Here is a 17,723-nt window from a genome sequence, read left to right as displayed (position 1 = left end):
AGGTCTTACAAGACTGTCTGGTGCCTGACGTATTGGCTCTCTACCGTTATTGCCATTATTGTCACAATATTAGTATCCTGGCATTTATTAAACATATAGAGTCATTTGTCGTTAATGCCTAATCTTGTCTTTTTAATGAAACTATGAACCTCTGAAGATTACACAAGAAATCAAGAGTCCTCATCACCAAGTCTGGAAGGGAAAAGGATGCAGGTGGAGATCACAGAGCTAAAGAAAGGAGCATCTCTGGGAAATACAATCATAAACATGCACCTGAAACACAAAAGTGATCTCACAAAGACTGCGATGGGCAAGGGACACTGGAGGAGACAGGAACGTTGACTTGAGAAGAGAAAGCAGATTAACTCTCTCACTCTGTGAGGACAAGGTACCCAGAGGCAGGTTCCAACCCAATATAAAACAAGCGACAAAAAGCACCAACTGCTTAACAACAGGATCTACCTGAAATTTGAAAAGACATTCAAGAACGTGAGCTCTGCTACTGGAAATAAAGACTGTCGCAGGGAAGGTGAGTCCTCAGGGAAGCAGGAGACCGGGAAGGTGAATTCTTGGTAAACAGGAGATGGGACAGAGATGATGAGCAGCCTTGAGTTGCTAGAAGGGGCTTGGCTCACTCAGCACCACCACTAAATAGTTAACACCATTTTTCCTAAGACTTGTTTATTTTATGTGTATGAGTGTTCGGCCTGTCTATAAGGCTGTGTACCACATTCATGCCTGGTGCCCACAGAGATCAGAGATCAGACCCCCTGAAACTGGAGTTACAGATGGACGTTAGAGATCATGTGGGTTCTGGGAATCAAGCTGCAAGCCAGCTCTCTAACCCCAATAATTATGACTTTGTGAAAGTTACTGACCTTCCCAGAACTTCCTTAGCTGTATAAGAGGTATAATGGTATCTACCTTACAAAGTTCAATTAGAGTGAGATATGGAGGGTGCTCAGCAAAGGACTCAACAAACACTAGACAGACATGCATTGAATTGCCTCTCTGATCTCAGAGTCCATGAATGTAGCTTTCTTCTGCAGCTAGAGGATAGCTAGCCATAGAATTATTTTGTGTTAACCTCTATTCTATAATGAAATAATTTCTTTTTTTAGTTTTTATTGATTTATCATTTATTTGTGTGTGTTCGTGTGCTTCTTTGAGTTATATGCCTCACATGCATGCAGGATCCCTTGGAGCAGAAGAGAGTGCCAGATCTCCTGGGACTGGAGTTACAGACAATTATAAGTTGCCATGTGGATGCTGGGAATTGAACCCAGGTCCTGATTCCGTGGTGGTGCACGCCTTTAATCCCAGCACTTGGGAGGCAGAGGCAGGCAGATTTCTGAGTTCGAGGCCAGCCTGGTCTACAGAGTGAGTTCCAGGACAGCCAGGGCTACAACAGGGAAACCCTGTCTTGAAAAAAATAATAATAATAAAATAAAACAAAAAAATATGGGGGCTGGCGAGATGGCTCAGCGGGTAAGAGCACTGACTGCTCTTCCGAAGGTCCTGAGTTCGGATCCCAGCAACCACATGGTGGCTCACAACCACCCACAATGAGATCGGACGCCTTCTTCTGGTGCATCTGATGACAGCTGCAGAAAATTATGCCAGAGAGAGCCGGCCGGAGCGAGCGGGGCCGGAGCGAGCCTGAGCAGAGGTCCTGAGATCAAAAGCAGCCACACACATGATCGAACACAGTCATCTGTACAGCTACAGTGTACTCATACACATAAAAATGAAATAAAATCTTTAAAAAAAAAATATTAAGATAAGGCCATAGAAATTTAAGGAAAATAACACTGGCATAGGTGTACATGTTTTACTGAAGACTCTCTATAGAGTTCAGTCATTGAGCTCTTTGTTAACTTACAGGAAAACCTTTGAACAAAGCCTCTTTAACTCAGTCTTTCGTTCAACAAATATTTACTGACCCCTAGAGTGTGACAAGCATTCCTTAGCACTGGTAATTCAACTATAAATTCCATAACTTTGCCAAGGTAACACCGCAGTAGAAAAGACACGTGCACGCCTGAAGTGGAAGAATGCACACAGACGAGTTACACACGCGTAAAATGAAGGACAGGCAGTAAGGAGACAAAGCAGGAGGGAGGCGACTGTGCACAGACATCTACGAGTCTAAGCAGAGAGCGTGAATAAAGACCTGGAAGAGGCAAAGTAAGGAAGATGAGCGCATCTGCATCTGTTGAGAGGGAATTCTACTCACAGAGCAAGGCAGGAGCAGGGAGAGGGTCAGCCAACTGTGATTGGACGAGAGAGCTGGGCAGAAGAGGGCAGAAGGTGAGGTCCGGGGCTGATGGCGGAGGAAGCGGGGATCCCTCTTGGGCCCCATAAGGCTTTATAAGTTAGTATAGGTTTGAGCGTTGACTCTGAATAGGTTGGAAAGAAGCTATGAAGGTATGAATGAGAAGTTACTCACACAATCTTAATCACATTTTTAATTTATTTCATTATTTTATAGGAATGGGTATTTCGCATGTCTGTCTGTCTTGTGCACTGCATGCACACAGTGGCCATGCAAGCCAGAAGACAACATCAGATTCCTCCAAACTGGACTTGCAAAGGGTTGTGAGCCACCTCATGGGTGTTGGGGCTCAGACCCAGTTCCTCTAGAAGCGCGGCCGGTGCTCTTAACCACGGAGCTGTCTCTCCGGCCCCTTAATCACATGCTAAATAAGACCACTGTGGCGGGTATGCTGGCAACAGACTACAGCGAGGCGACTGTTAAGAAACGAGGGCAGACATTTCCAGGAAGATGTCGTGATGGGCCAGAGTGATGGGAAAGGTCAGAGGATACCACTCAATGCTCACACTGGGTGGGAGATGATGAGAGATGCCAGTGCGGCACACACAGGGGGTGAGGTGGAGAAAGGCCCAGTTGGAGGGCAGGACCTGTAGAGATGGCGTTGCTGATTTATAGGACAACCAAATTCCCTCTCAATTGCTCTGCTTCGATTTAGCACTTTTATAATTTACTTTAGTGTCCACATTCCTTTGGATGGGTAGCAGATAAAACGTAACAGGTCTCCTTCTATACATAGTACCTGTGGCAGAATTCTAGTGAAATAAAAAAATAAAAATAATTTTACGATTTTTAAAATAGGTCTTTTTATTTTATAGTCAAGTCTTACTGCTTTAAAAAAAAATAGCTAAAAGCCACTTTATAAATACCCTTTGTTAGGAAAGGCTGATAAAACAGCAGTGACAAAATAACTCCATCACCAAGAGCAACCGTAAGGATGGATAAAAAAGATAAAAGCACCATTGACAAGCTTCTGGAAGCAATCCAGAAGCGTCCATGCTAAGGAGGGAGAACCTGAAGAGCCCTAGGTCCCATGAAAGTAAAACCTCCAAGGCAATTCGCCTCTGAAGCCAGTAGGTGGAGCTGGGCAAAACATGGTTCCGCACAGGGCCTACTAAGTGCACTGAGGCAGTAGACATCACCTTAAGTGATGGAGGTTAGGAACCAGCAGAGGGACAAGTTGAAATCATGTGCCAGCCACTCCAATTCAGTAGGAAGACAGTATTCTGTGTCACCTGGTATAAGTCACCTGACCTGAAAGGTGTAAGACCTGAAAAGGGGACCTGAAAATCATGAGGAAACACCAGGTAAACCCACCATGAGGGACAAGCTATGAAACTACCAAACATGTCTTGGTTTTTGGTTTGTTTGGGTTTTTTGTTTGTTTGTTTGTTTGTTTGTTTAAAGCAAATCTGGTCATCTTTAAAAGTACAAGATAAAGTGAGAGTCATGGAAGATGGTAAACGCCTCTAGATTAAGGCAGATTCAATATGCATAGATGCCTTGTGGTATCTTCTAGAGCCCAGAGGCTCATGTGATAAACTTCCCTGAGGAACAGCTGGACTGAGCCTCTGCTGGAAAGTCCTTGTTGGTAAGAGCTGCGCACTCAGTTCTTCAAGCATAATGGGGCATCGCACTAGCAATTACTCACGCGTGGTTCCGGGCCAAAGTTAACTGCATTACATTTTTAACTCTTCTTTAAAATTTCTGTCTTTTTTAAATGGATGCAAAATAAAGACATAGACAACAAAAAAACAGTATTCATTCATCAACAAAAAGCACTACAAGAAATAACCACGGAAACAATTGAGAGCGACACAAAATGACCCCAGGCAGAAGCAGCGTGAGAAAGAAGGAACAGAGGCACCAGAAGGTACCACTCACTACAACACAAGGAATTTGGAATCCTAACAGACTCAGATTCTAGACAGCGAAGCACAGCAACTGACATAAGGCAGGAAATGCTACCAGAGAGAGAGGAAGCAATTGTAATTATATAACTGTAAATGATTCAGTTGGGCCAGGCGAGGTGGTGCAGGTCTGTAACCCCAATGAAGCAAGAGAATCAGGAACTTGGGCCTTCAAAATGGCTCAGTGGGTAAGAGGGCCTGTGGCCAGGTCTGACAGTGAGTTAGGTTGTGGGAATCCATGTGGGAGAAGGGACGAGCTGACCCCTACAAGATGTCTTCTGACCTACACATGGACACACACACACAAATAATAAACTCACGTAAATAATAAATATGATAATTTGAGGGGGGAGGAAGGAAAGGAAGGAAAGGGAAAGGGAGAGAATAAATACCAGGCTAGCCTCAGCTACATAGTTTCAAGGCCAGCTGAAGATTCATCAGAACCTAAAAAAACAAAAACAAAAAACAAACAAACAAAAAAAAAATCAATCCAGGGGCTAAAGAGATGACTCAGTGGTTTAGAGCATTTGTTGCTCTTCCAGATGACCCAGGTTTGATTCCTAGTACCCACATGGAGGCTCACAGCCATCTGTAACTTCAGTTCCAGGGCATCTGACTCCCTCTTCTGACCTTCTCAGGCACCAAACAAGTCCAGGGGAAACACATCATACAGCCAATAAACAGTCACATATAAGATAAAATAAGTAAATCTAATAAAAAATTGTAATCTATCAATAGAAAAAATTTTAGTCAATCAATAGATTCGATTAAAGAGTAAGACCTAATAACCAAAATTGTACATAAATTAATGATATTGCCACAATATATAAAACTAAGAGCAAGAAAATATAAAGAAGAAACAGCATTCTATCCCCGCAGGTGGGGACTTACCCCACAATCTAACTCAGGCCATCAGACCTGGCAGGAGGCCCCCTTATTTACTGAGCCACTGTGATGGCCCAGCATCCTGATCCTCTTGCTCTTATATTGACATGACTCATCGCTGTGACAAACATCTGGCAAATGCACTGTGTGGTGGTTTGAATGTGCTTGGCCCAGGTATGGCTCTGTCAGGAGGTGTGGCCCTGTTAGAGTAGGTGTGGCCTTGATAGAGGAAGTATATCACTGTGGGGGTAGGCAATGAGACCCTCCTCCTAACCACATGGGAGCCAGTCTTCTCCTAGCAGCCTTCAAATGAAGACTTAGAACTCTCAGCTCCTCCCAAACCACGCCTACCTGGATGCTGCCATGTTCCTGCCTTGATGATAAAGGGATGAACCTGTAAGCCAGCCCCAATTAACTGTTGTCCTTATAAGAGTTGCCTTGGTCATGGTATCTCTTCACAACAATACAAACACTAACTAAGATACACTGTAAGGCTGATTGGGGTTCATAGTTTCAGTTCATCGGGGTGGGAAGGCATGGAGGTATGAACAGCTCTGCTTGTGGTGGCACGGGTGTACGAGGAGGCTGAACCAGGAAAAAGCATGGGGCCAGAAACCCCTGAAGCCTCCCACCCCTGGTGACCCCACCCCACAAGCCAGGGCTCGTCTCCTAAAGTTTCTGTACCTCTGCTACCAACACTGTCACCAGCTGAGGCTCAGGTGCACATGCACATGAGCCTGTGAGGAACACCTGAGATTTGAATCATGGCAATCAGTTAGCTTTCAATAATAAGTTAAAAAGCATATAGGAAAATAAAGGACATAAAAAATGTAAGGGAGGAAAGGAGGGAGGGATAGTAGATGACAGAACGACCAGAGACAGGGTTAAAAGAGAGCTACCACATCAAGTCTTGGGAAATCAGCAGCTTCTACAAATTCATCTTCAGCAAACCTGACTGTGCAAAGGGAACTGGGTGTTAAATTCCTGTTAGGACATGAAGAGGGAAACTGAGGTTAGATCAGTGGGTGTGGCTCCATGGGATCATGGCCTTTGAGGAGTTCTGTAGATCAGGAGTTGTAAAGCATTCAAATGACTCTTGACTAGATGAATTCACCATCATCTAGGTGGTCAACTATCCATCAGAGAAATACAGATTAAAATACAAACTGATACTAACTCTATCTAGCAGACTCTTTATAAATTTTCAGTCAGGCAATCTCAAGCGTCATCACATGAGGCGTTCGTTGGGAATTCTTGCATACTGCCTTTAGGATTACTCTGGACAGCATTTGAACACAAGAGGCAAACAGAACCACACACTCCTATGCCCAGCATCTCTACTCTGATGTTCAGAGTATATCTAATGCAGTTGTGGAGAACTAGATATGCACAGGAATACTCTTTAAAACACTGTGTATAGGGCTGAACAGGTGGCTCCGTGATTAAAGCATTTGCACAGAGCCTGGCTTCAATTCCTAGCACCTACATGGGAGCGCCATCTGTAACTCCACTCCCAGGGGATCTGATGCCCTCTTCTGGCCTTCATAGGCACTGCAGCACATGTGATAGACACTTAAATACTTGCAGGTAAAACACCCAAATACACAAAAATAAGTAACTCTAGAGAGGATGCGGTGGTGCATGCCTTTAAATCCCAGCACTCAGGAGGCAGAGGCAGGCAGATCTTTGTGAGGTCAAGGTCAGCCTAGTCTACAGAGCTAGTTCCAGGACTGCCAGGGCTACACAAAGAAGCCCTGTCCTGAAAAACAAACAAATAAATAAATAACTTTTAAAAAGAAAATACAAGTAATAGAATATTATTTGTAACTAAAACTTGAAATAAACAATTTTAGGTTCTTAGAAACAAGCTAAATGACTATCAACAAAATAACATGGACTGAGAACCTAGATAACAATTAGAATAAATAAATAAATAAATAAGTAAACAAACAATTTTAGGTTCTTAGAAACAAGCTAAATGACCATCAACAAAATAACATGGACTGAGAACCTAGATAACATACAAAGTAGCATATGATGTTTATAGATGTATCAAAATGGGTGTGATGGGCTGATCTAATACATAAGTTACCAGTAACAAGTAAGAAAAGGAATGCAGCCAGGGAGAGAGCCACTTACACTGGGTTTATAACCAATTATAGTATATGTGTAATTTTTCATAAGCTCGGTGCTAGAATACAGGCATTTTTCTTCATATGTCTATATGCTTGAAATTTAAATTTTAATGGCATAAAATACATTATTAATGTGCTGCTCCAGCCTGACATTCACGCTTCTCTACAATATTATGTCAACGTACGTTTCCAGTGTCACTCACACTGTGCTACTTCCTAGCTCAGAGTTTCCTAGGCCGCAGACACTCCTACACGGCCTTCGCTGCTCCCCATGTATGTTAGCTCTGCATGATTAATGAACACGCTTCTTTTCATCATTTATAACTTAAACTATTTTGTACAAATACATGAAAGGGGAAAACATGTTCTCTATACCCACAATGTTTTCTAACATGAAGGGAGATCACACACACACACACACACACACACACACACACACACACGTATGTGTGTTTGTCTTTAGTGTCACATGAAAATATAAGGTATCACACCCTGGATTAACTTACAGGTAGTTTTCCAAGTCTAGTGTAAAAGATTGCTTTGGTAGAATTGAAGTCTCCGGAGCACAACCTTCAGGGTTCTGCTCAGATGGTCAGAGGACAGAGACCCTGCCCAGTATGTACACTGGGCTTCCGTCAAAGTGGACTCTGTCGGGGTGTGCACCACTCTTGCGCTTCTCTTGGCCTTCTCCCCGATCATTTCCTTGGCTTTAAGTATGTTCCCTTCTTACTAAGGAATGGAAATTATGCGTACACTTTCGGGCTCAGCTTAAATATCACCATCACAATAAAATACTTTGACTTGGATATGCCATCTCTCTGGGTTCAACTCACCTCCTTTCTCATCAATTTATTTCTAGATTCATATGGGCGCTTATCATATTTAATGTAATATATATCTGCTTGTCGTATTCCCCTCCTTCAGCATAAATGTTACTAGAGTCTAGAAGCTTTATGTCTTATTCGAAGCAGGAATTCCACCTCGGCCATTTTACGCTTTGTATACAGTAGTTATGTATATACCTGGAGACTGAGCTCCATCCAATAATTACCTTAATAATTTTTATTAACATTTTTCAATCACACAGCATACAGAGACTATTCACCCATAGAACATTACAACTAAACATGACACTCTAGACTGCCTAGCTTCGTTTTCAACATGAGAAAACAAAAAATAAATCCTACTAGAAAAAAAACACAGAAAGCAATTGGGTTGGCTGAAAATGCCAGATTCCAGTGTTACAGTGTGAGCTTAACTTGGAACTGCCCAAGCTACAGTGACTGACAAAGCCAGGCTTTGACACACTCAACAGTCATTAGCTTAAGAGGGCAGTTTACTGGTTCCTAAACATTCTCAGTACTTCCAGACGACATCTCGGCACAGTTTCCCTTTTCTCTGATACGACAGCAATAATTCTAATTGCTCTTCTGGTGAAGAAAGCCATAATGGCTATTTTTGATCAGAAAGTCAATATGCAACTCCTCAGTAAATGCTTCGGTTTGCCTCGGCCACAGGAGTAGACTGCGCTCCTGTTTCCAACACACTTATTCTGACCCAAATAGAAAGTAAGCCAAAGAAAACAGAGAAATTCACCTTTCCGTGGGAAATATTTATCAGTATCAACATCTATCACTAGACTGCCTGGTATTTCACAAAGACAGAGGAGTCCCAAACAGGAATATACTCCGCCAACCATGATCTCAGGGAGGGAAGCAATGAGTGTTCCATGCTCTGCTCTGCTCACTGGCCTCCCTGTCACCAGAGAGGCTGAGGAGGTGAGAACTGTGGGTGGACAGAGGAGGGGCGCACAGGGCTCACCCTCTCCTTGCTCATTTTTTCAGTCACATTCCTGTTAAATTTCTCTTTTTTTTCTTGGCAGGTCAAGTAAACTAAAATTCCCATTTGAGACTTTGTATTTAACATTTCCATACTATTTTTACATTGTTAAAGTAAAATGTTAACCTACTATGTCTACCTTCCTGAATGAATAAAATCAACTGGATGTTGAACAGCTCCAAAATCCCTGTTACCTCTGAGTACCAGCTCCGAGTGCCTCACTGATGTGATTCTAGTCTGTTCTGACTTACCATGAAAGGGCAGCCTACGTTAACTCCTGGCCCCGATAAAGACACCCATCCAGTTACTCGTACTGAATACAGGAGGCATTAAAGCTCGGGTGTGAGGCTCAGAAGTACCCACATACCAAAAACATGGACCAGCTTAAATGTAGCAAGTAGTTGGCCAAGTAACTACTTCAGTGAGCCCCTACGTAGATCAGACCAGACAAGACAGTTACTGGAAGGTAACAACACACTTCGTTTAATAAAGCAGTTCTAAGAAACCCAAAAATATCACTTCTCTTTTAAAAAAATAAATAAAAGAACCACTTGGTCTAAAAAGAAATGAAATTTGACTTGATCAAATACTTCATTAATTTTTTTGTACCCCTAAGGGAGTGCCCTTTAAAATCCTTTTCAAATAGGATGTAACCTAATTGCTTGCCCAGGGCCACAGTTGTCAGGATTTTTATTTCAACACTGCCACCTAGTGGACAAGACTTTTAACTAGTCACTGCCTCCGTCTGTCTCAAACGCTGGCTCCCAAAGTTAGTATTGGTAACATTCAAGGAGGAATGTTACATGTATGTACACGTAACAGTTTACACACTTATGGTCATGGAATAGAAATCATGTAACTTACAAACATTACTACATAGTACTTTTAATGAGGTACCTTAGTGATTTCTTCAGATGCTCGTTCAAAGTCCTGGACATTTCGACAGTAAAATCCTATCGTACAACTAGGATCCATTTTTCGAAATGACATCTTTTTAGGAGATGGACAGTGGAATGTCTGTAATTTTCAAAACAGCTTGGAATTAATTTTCCCTTACTTGATGGACTTTTTCTCAAAAAATAATAAACACATTTCCCAAGGAGCATTTTAGCCCTTACCACTCTCTATAAAGATGCAAAACACAAGAACCAGCATTGTATCTATTTAACCAAACTTTCACCCTCGTGACACTGTGCTGTTCAGCAAATATGGGATACATGTCTATTACTGGAAGAAGAGAAGAAGCGTCAGCACGTGTAGTCTAACCTAGAACCCTGTTAGCCAGCCCCCTCTATGAGACGGAGTGAAGTCTGCTCTGTTAGAGATTCTTCATTGTTTAAGAACTCATAGCAGTTCTATCCATATAGCCAAAAGTGAGAAATATCTATAAACAGATGGCTAGATTAAAACTGTCATGTTGGGGGGCTGGAGAGACGCCTTGGTAGTTAAGAGTGCTGGCTACTGTTGCAGAGGACTCAACACCTACAACGTGGTTCCCGACTGCCTGGAACTCCAGTGCCAAGGGATCCAATGCCCCTTTCGGGCCTCCATGGGCACTGCACACATGAAACGCACATACTTATACACCTAATATAAAATAAGTAAGTCTTTCTTAAAATGAAAAAATTCATGTCATACCATAGTTGTTTGGAATTAAATGAAACAAACACCTTGCATGTGCCTGTGGGTGAAGTTCTTTATAGTCTTGTGTATACACATGGATATATGAAGGTTCTTCCTAATGCTTAAAACTCTCTTAATAAGATTATCCTTGGGCTGGTGAGATGGCTCAGTGAGTAAGAGCACTGACTGCTCTTCAGAAGGTCCTGAGTTTGGATCCCAGCAACCACATGGTGGCTCACAACCACCCATAATGAGATCTGAAGCCCTCTTCTGGTGCATCTGAAGACAGCCACAGTGAATTACGCCCGAGCGAGTGGGGCTAGAGCGAGAGGGGTGGCAGAGGTCCTGAGTTCAGTTCCCAGCAGCCACACACATGATAGCTCATGGCCATCTGTACAGCTACAGTGTACTCATACCCATAAAATAAATAAAAAAAAATCTTTAAAAAAAAAAGATTATCCTTATAATCAAACACAGAAACCACAGGCCTGTGTAAATGTCCTACACTGATACAGTCAGCTTCAGATCTTTTGTTTGTTGACTTTGTTATTCTTGTTGTTTCGGTCATTTATTTTTTGATACAGGCTGTCACTGTGTAGCCCTGGCTAGCACAGGCTTGGCAATGTAGATCAAGCTGACCTATAACACACAGGAACCCACCAGCCTCTGCCTCCTGAGTGTAAAATTATTGGCCCATAACTGATTTTTCTTCCAATTTTCTTTTCTAATACTCGTTCCCATAAAGAGCGTGAGAAGAGGCAGGTGAAGCTTGCCCATGGGGGCTCTGCAAAGAACAAGCCTTCTGATCAGGCCCACTCTGTGCCAGGGTCAGCAGCATGCCAGAAAACATGTGCCAAGCCTAACACTTAGCTAATACTTCCTTTAGTTAGTGGGGTCCAAGCTAGCTAAAGTAGACCTCTCCAGCACTACCCAATACAAGCACTGTTTCACTGGACTTTCCCTGATATGGTTTCAACTATTTTATTTTAATGGAGATTAAGAGACAGATCTGAAGTCAGGCAGTGGTGGCACACGCCTTTAATCCCAGAACTTGGGAGGCAGAGGCAGGCGGATTTCTGAGTTTGAGGCCAGACTGGTCTACAGAGTGAGTTCCAGGACAGCCAGGGCTAGAAAGAGAGAGAGAGAGAGAGAGAGAGAGAGAGAGAGAGAGAGAGAGAGAGAGAGAGAGAGAGAGAGAGAGAGAGAGAGAGAGAGAGAGAGAGAGAGAGAGAGAGAGAGAGAGAGAGATCTGAAGCATGAAAAAAGCTAAGAAAAGTATAAGTTGCAATACAGAGGAGTGTACTGGGATACACAGCACAGTTCTAGGTCATAATATGAGAAAGTCTTTCACATAGAACATGTCTAAAAATAGCCATCTGCCCAGTTTGTTGAAAACAGCTAACAAGAACTGATTCTTCAGTTTTTACTACCTGGTAAGGAAGTCAAAAGATCTGTACAAGGTCCAGTGGCAGAGGTTTAACTCGCCTGTGACAGTGTCCTTCTCGCCCACTACAAAGCACTGACTACAGCCTTTTCTGGAGTCAGTTACTAGAACAGCATGTGCCTGTTCACCGGAAACTCCATAGATAAGAACCACAAACACTAACCTGTAACTTGTGGTTTTCTTGATGTCTAAGAGCGTGTTAACTACCCACAAACCACAGTTAAAGTCTCTGATTTCATTAAAAGTGAAGCTGCTCATGGCTGTCCCTGATGGAGGAGCAGGACTCAGAAAGGTACCTTAGATCCATCTCTATGTTTAAGTCATGTTGTTTTTTGTTTACTTAAGATTCTGAAGTCAAAACAATATTAATTTAAATTCTAAATAATTTCCATTTATTGTGAAATAAGTCCACCTTTTAAATATATTCCAGGGCTGATGAGATGGCTCAGTGGGTAAGAGCACCGATTGTTCTTCCAAAGGTCATGAGTTCAAATCCCAGCAACCACATGGTGGCTCACAACCACCCATAATGAAATCTGATGCCCTCTTCTGGTGTCTCTGAAGACAGCTACAGTGTACTCATTTATAATAATAATAAATAAATCTAAAAAAAAATAAAAATGAAAATAAATATATTCCAAAGTGGTGTTGCTAGTCTATGTTCATTGTATGATAACTCTTTAAGCTATGCATGTATAATTTAATTTAAAATTCTGATGTCTGGTAATAGCAGCCTCTACCTACATACACAATTTAGGGAATAATAACTATGTATACTTCCTTCTGTAACAATGGTATATATTTCTGGAAAAAAGAATCAACTCCTATTTATTTCATTTCAATGCATCATTTATTCGTTGCCTGAACAAATAATTATTAGGCACCTATTAAATTCCAGACATGATTACATGTTTAATTAAGGAATTCATTTCCTAAAAGAGATACTGTGGGTTCATATTTTTTACATATGCTCTAGGAATAATAATTATTGGCATGATGGATTTTATTACCTAAACATATAAACAATACCAGAACAATTGTATTTAGGTATGCTATGCTATTCTGGAGCTTGGGATGAAGGTTCCTAAGTAGTAAGAGAACATGTCTACTAACTGCAGTTCACATGTTAGTTAGAGAACATGCCTGCTGACTGTAATTTACATGTGTGACTCATAAAGAGTGTATCTTCACCTGACAAATTCACCTTCCTCACTTGTCTGTCTGTCCAATAACTTTAATGCCACTAATTTTTCCTAATTTATTGGTGATGATTGAAACAGTCACCACTGTATGATTCTTCTAGGCTCTAGAAGTTGGAATTGGGGACCTAAGAATCGGAACAGATACATATACCCATTAACAGGGCTTCTCTTACTTTTAAGAACTTAGTATCTGCCATCAGTGTTGGCACATGCCAGTAATCTCAGCACTTGGAAGACAGTGGGTCTCTGTGAGCTCAAGGCCAGCTTGGTCTACAAAGTGAGTTCTAGGCCAGCCAGGGTGACACAGTGAGACCCCCACCCCAAAACATGATACTAAAAAATTAAAATATCATCTTAAAGAACACAGTCTATAATTCTGGAAGTATATGAAATAAGAACTCACAGTGTCTGATGTAGGAAGCCTTACTTCACTAATAATATATATGTAATATTGCCCTAGTCTGGGTTCTGTTGCCTGATAATAGCAGGGCCAAACAGAACTCGGAAGGAAGTTTATTTCAGCTTTTGGGTCACAGTCCAAAAATGAGGGATTCCAGAGCAGAACACAAGGCAGGAGCTTACAGCAGAAACCATGGAGGAGTGCTGCTCACCACTTTACTGCCTAGCATCTGCTCGGCTAACTGTCCTAGACAGTTCAGGGCCTCCTGCCTAAGGATGACACCACCCACAGTGGCTTTCCTATGTCAAGTAGCCATCAAGAAAATGCCCCACAGACTTGCTGGCAAGCCAAGCTGGTTGATGCAATCCCCCCAATTGAGACTCCCTCAGGTAACTCTGAACTGAAGTTGAGTAGGAGAAACATTGTTATATAACATTTGTGTGAGGACACAAAAGCATATGTGCCCATAAAATTATATTTGTAAGATAAAATATGGGCATATGTATAAGTACATGCCTACACATGAAGGCACACATGTGCATTATGCTCCTCCTGCTCCAACAACTAAGATTCTGTCTTATTCTGGTCACTGACAGTGAAAACCTACAACTCAGTCTGCCTTTGATGCGAAGGGCTCAGGTTCCTCTCACTCTCTTCAAGTTTTTCACTATCTTTCCACGTTTTCTCTAAGGTTGTTAAACTGCTCCTCTGAGGCCCACTGTCTCCTTGGAAAATCATTCGTGTGCTTTATACATTAACAGCTGCTTTCAGCTGGGCGTAGTAATGGCACCTTTAATCTCAGCACTGACTGGGGCAGAGTCAAGTAGATCTCCACGTCTAAACCCGGTCTGATCTACATAGCAAGTTCTAGCCCAGCCAGGGCTATAGAGAGACCTTGTCTCAAAAAAACAAACAAAAAACCTTAGTGAAGACAACTAAGGTTAAGGAAGATTCTACTCAATTACACATGCTAAATCAATAATAATCAGGATACTAACATATTTATGAGATAATATCACAAAGATGAAAATTAAGTAAAGACAAAACAAAATCATTTGGAGATACAGGGAAGACTTCAAGAAAGGTCTACAGACTTTCATCTAGAAAATTTAATAAATGACAGTTCAGAAAGACAGAAGTTGGCCTAATTTAACTTCAAAATGTTAAAAGTTCAGCTCTAAAAATGTAAGAAATCAACATGTAAGAATAATAGCAAAGGCTATATTTAAACATATTCTCTAGTTAAATCTTGTATTTCAAATTTCACAACCCTGTTAGTCCTAAATCACTCATTTAAAACATCAGTATTACATGTACTTTTTTTATATGGAATTGGATAAAAATGTTTGCAATTTAAATCTCTTCATCCACTAAAAAAAAAATCTACAAAAATGATTTTTAACAAAGTATAAAAGAGGTTTTAGATTATGAATGTTATTCATTGCCTTTCACAAAGTTTCAGTAGCATGTACACAAGCTATCAAAGCAAGCATGCCTGGGAATGAAAGGCAGTTTAAAGTCTTCATTTGTTATGACTACATCGGGAAGTAAGATTTGAGGGTTGGAGACCTAGGTCAGCAGCAGTTCTCTTGCCTAGCAAGGTTGAGGCCTTAGCCAGCTTAGGAATGGCTACCTAGCAGACCTCCTCAGGTTTACAAAGGCTCACATGAGACATTCTATGAATTGAGGTACATATAACTTACAAAAAAGGTTAGGCTTGTTTTATAATACACCTTTCTAAACCAGATTTTAATCTTGCAGTTTGTTTTCATATTGGCCCCCTTGAATAAAATACTACTAAATGTTAATATTAGCTCAAAGGCCATTTCTGAAACACAACGTTTAACACATTTCGCACCAGCCCTGCCCTTTATAGTCACTGCCCTTGCCATTTGTGATCAAAATCATCCTGGTCTGATATAATAGCTACCTGTCTCACTTTGGTACTCAAACTTCTCCCTGACTAAAATACTGGATAACAAAATGACTACCTACAGGTAGAGAAGAGTTTATGCAATGAGCTTCAATGATGGCTAGAAATCCAAATAAATCCCTGAAAACATAAGAAGAGGCAGGCCTCCAGATCTCATCTGCCGCCAAGCGGTCGGCTTTTCTTTGGTAAACCGTCCTTTTGTCGCCTCTTCTTCCAGGACAGACCTAACCCTATAAAGTCTTCTCTAGGTACTGCTTAGGCAGCTGGCTACAGAAGCACTCAGAGCCTTGATCATTTATTTCAGTGCCTTAGGAGTTAAGAGATGAACATGAATGAAGAAGATAGCAATGGAAAGTTCAGCAGCCAAGCTCGCAGCCTATGACCAGTGCTGACTACGATTTTACAGACTAGCAAAAATACTAGCTTGTGATTGTAATAGTAGAAAGCATGGCTTCCTGGCGCACCTCTAAAGAACAGTCTCCTTCATACAGTAAGAGAACAATACCAGCTCTCCATGTACAGTACCTCGAGAGGGAAATCCTTTATGCTGACATCTACAAAAGACTGGCAGTAATGAGGATCCATGTAAATCAAACTGTCATCTACAAGGACAAAACAGAAGACAAGTAATTCACAAAACACCTTATTATGACACTGCTTACAATCCAATTTCTATGTAGAGCAGCCGAAAAAAAAGGCTAGGTGTAACAGCCCTGCCAGCCTGAGACTCGCCGACGGAAACGCGGGTCTGCGCAGCACAGATTAACTTTGCATAATCAAATATGCTTGTATAAGCAGAATTTTATAAAGCGATGAGACTGTCATTTAATTTTTGGTGATGAAATTACTTTCACAAACACACAATTATACTCTACAGTTTGCATATGAAAAATGCATTGGCTTCTCTGTTCTGACAGCAAGAACATATTGCTTGTCATTTCATTATCAACTAACACCGCTAAAAACCTCGGAAAAGTAAATATGTAAATAGCAGCTGCCACAATGTAGCGGGGTCTGCTGGAACTCAGGGAAACAGATAAATTGTGCTTTGTTTGTGCAGTAACAGAAATTAAGCACACATTTTAAGGAATCCAATTACGCTGTGGACCAAATGACCAGCGAGAGTGGCTGAAAGGGACTGACAACGGAATGAGGGACTCATTGGTCTCCGTTAGCCATCTTGTTTCCAGATAATCTCATAATAACTTAACACTTTCAAAAGAAAACAATTATAAAGAAATTATAGTCACTGACCTTGAAATCCAGCAAAGTAATATGACTGTTTAGGTTTGCCGCCAATGATACCTACACAATATTCAAGGCTTAAAACACCCTGTCAAAGGAAATTAATAAATTTAGATCAGGAGGCTGGTGGAAATGACCTGAAACAGCCGAGTCTGCACTGCCGATTTACAAGCACCCCAACTTCTCACCAACAGTTACTACTTTTTCACATTTGCTCCGTGTCCTGGAATCCTTGTCTACTAAATTGCCTACCTTTTCCTTTTAACCACTCAGTATTAATTCAAATCAAATATTTTTATCAGGATGTTGCTCAACAACATGGACAGGCCACAATGTGCCACAGGGAAAAAGGTGAATAGCATCACAAAGCACAAGAACTCCTACCAAAACAAAGCTCTTGTTCTTCTCATGAGAGCATTCTCTATGATCTAGAGCAGTGGTTCTCAGCTTGTGGGTCGCAACCGCTTTGGGGGTCAAATGACCCCTTCACAGGGTTGCCTAAGACCATCCTGCATGTCGTATATTTACAGTATGATTCATAGTAGTAGAAAAACTAACATTATGAAATAGCAATGAAAATAATTTTACAGATGGAGGCCACCACAACATGAGAAACTGTATTAAAGGGTTGCAGCATTAGGAAGGTTGAGATCCATTGATCTAGAGGATTAAATAAAGGCTTAGATGGCCCCCACCTTAACACTATCCAGCTCATAACCATTTATTACAATGTAAAAGCTGTTATACATTCATCAGAGAACATACTTGGAGGTGA

At 41.4% G+C, this 17,723-nt stretch overlaps 1 protein-coding gene across 2 annotated transcripts in view; it reads right to left on the bottom strand.

Annotated features, from left to right (window-relative positions):
• Atg4c (autophagy related 4C cysteine peptidase) overlaps window positions 1–17,723 on the bottom strand; it is a 73,187-nt gene that overhangs the window by 18,442 nt on the left and 37,022 nt on the right. For both annotated transcript variants that reach the window (XM_031377921.1, XM_031377922.1), the window contains exons 8-10: window positions 16,958–17,036; window positions 16,229–16,305; window positions 9,999–10,118 (exon numbers count right to left, since the gene is read on the bottom strand). In XM_031377921.1, coding sequence (XP_031233781.1) covers window positions 9,999–10,118; window positions 16,229–16,305; window positions 16,958–17,036 — 276 coding nt within the window. The remainder of the gene's footprint in view (window positions 1–9,998; window positions 10,119–16,228; window positions 16,306–16,957; window positions 17,037–17,723) is intronic.

Source organism: Mastomys coucha, unplaced genomic scaffold, assembly GCF_008632895.1.
Source record: "Mastomys coucha isolate ucsf_1 unplaced genomic scaffold, UCSF_Mcou_1 pScaffold18, whole genome shotgun sequence".
In the NCBI taxonomy this organism is placed as follows: Eukaryota; Metazoa; Chordata; class Mammalia; order Rodentia; family Muridae; genus Mastomys; species Mastomys coucha.
The sequence above is the reverse complement of the archived record's forward strand: the minus strand, read 5'-3'. Positions and strand labels throughout refer to the sequence as shown.